The sequence below is a fragment of the Daktulosphaira vitifoliae genome, unplaced genomic scaffold (assembly GCF_025091365.1).
Source record: "Daktulosphaira vitifoliae isolate Bord-2020 unplaced genomic scaffold, ASM2509136v1 Scaffold_2914, whole genome shotgun sequence".
Taxonomy (NCBI): Eukaryota; Metazoa; Arthropoda; class Insecta; order Hemiptera; family Phylloxeridae; genus Daktulosphaira; species Daktulosphaira vitifoliae.
In genome coordinates, this window is record NW_026102474.1 from 1 (window position 1) to 1,204 (window position 1,204).

General features: G+C 31.1%; 1 protein-coding gene across 2 annotated transcripts; it reads right to left on the reverse strand.

The window, feature by feature from the left end:
* Positions 1-101: 101 nt before the first annotated feature.
* LOC126909997 (probable H/ACA ribonucleoprotein complex subunit 1) lies at positions 102-1,099 on the reverse strand. 2 transcript variants are annotated; one of them, XM_050692398.1, is made up of 3 exons: positions 1,010-1,099; positions 629-851; positions 102-336 (listed from the first exon to the last, which is right to left on the reverse strand). In XM_050692398.1, exons 1-3 carry the CDS (start codon positions 1,031-1,033, stop codon positions 266-268), a joined length of 318 nt encoding a protein of 105 aa, XP_050548355.1. In that variant the 5' UTR covers positions 1,034-1,099; the 3' UTR covers positions 102-265. The 2 variants fall into 2 exon arrangements, with proteins under 2 accessions (XP_050548355.1, XP_050548356.1); XM_050692399.1 differs by having other exon boundaries at positions 918-1,061.
* Positions 1,100-1,204: the final 105 nt, after the last annotated feature.

The following is a 1,204-nucleotide window of genomic DNA, read 5'->3' on the forward strand; positions in this document are numbered from 1 at the left end:
CTGACGGCAACCCACACACTATTTCGATGGTAGCTAATATAAGTTAAATATAAATCAATAGAGAAATGGTTTCAATGTTAAAAAGTCAACTGACGTTTGGAACATTAGTATTATGACACAGTGGCCGTGAATTCCAAAAGTGTTTATATGTGCAGTCCGCCCCCCTGTAGTAATACGTGTATCACTGTGTCAACGTTATAAGCTTAGTCGGCGATACAATAATGTTATGGAATATGATCACATATATGTGGTCGTATCAGTATTATCATAGAAGATATTTACCTTTAGCAGAACAATTTGCCGCCTTGTGGCCTTTTAATTGGCAAAAGTTACAAGCTGTAAAACAATAGTTTTATAAATTATTAGTTTAAAATTACAAAACTGAAAAAAGTATGCAACTAAAAGAAAAGAAAAAAAAATTTAATATTTTTTATATATTAGGATAAATCGAGTGTCTAGCATTAAAAGAATCATTTCATATATATTTTGGTTTTTCTGTCATAATCCAATCTCTGGATATGACAGAAAAAACAAAAAAAAGAACAAAGAAACCTCACTAATAATTTAACTTATATTTTTAATTTTTAATAATTTAAATATTCATAAATAAAATCTTAATTTTACTTACACCCTCCAAATTTTTTTTCTCTTCCATCACGTCCACGTCCACGTCCACTTACACCACGTCCTCTTCCTCCACGTCCTCTTCCACCACGTCCTGTTTCATTACTTCCACCACGTCCTGTTTCATTACTTCCACCACGTCCTGTTTCTTTGCTTCCCCTCACAACAAGTGGAGGATTTCCTACCACGCTATTTTCATTAGCATAAACATAAAATGTGAATGACATCTGGAAAAAAAATTGAAATTAATAGCATAAGCCACACAATGAAAAAAAAGTCAGTAGCACAACTACCGGTCTTCAGCGGCAACAGTTTTATATTTTCATCCCCAAAAATTTAGAAAATTGTATAAATAGTTACATCAAAATATTAAATTCAGTACTACCAAAAATATTTTTATGACGCCCATATTTCATCCAAATAAAATAGTCGTAACAATAAAGATATAACATCATTGACGAAAGGTGGAAGGCTAGGAGGCCTTAGTTCCCCAATAATTTAACCTCCCAAAAAATTAGAAAAATTATATACATTACATAAAATTGTGCATTAAATATTTTAATGATATGAAATATTACAA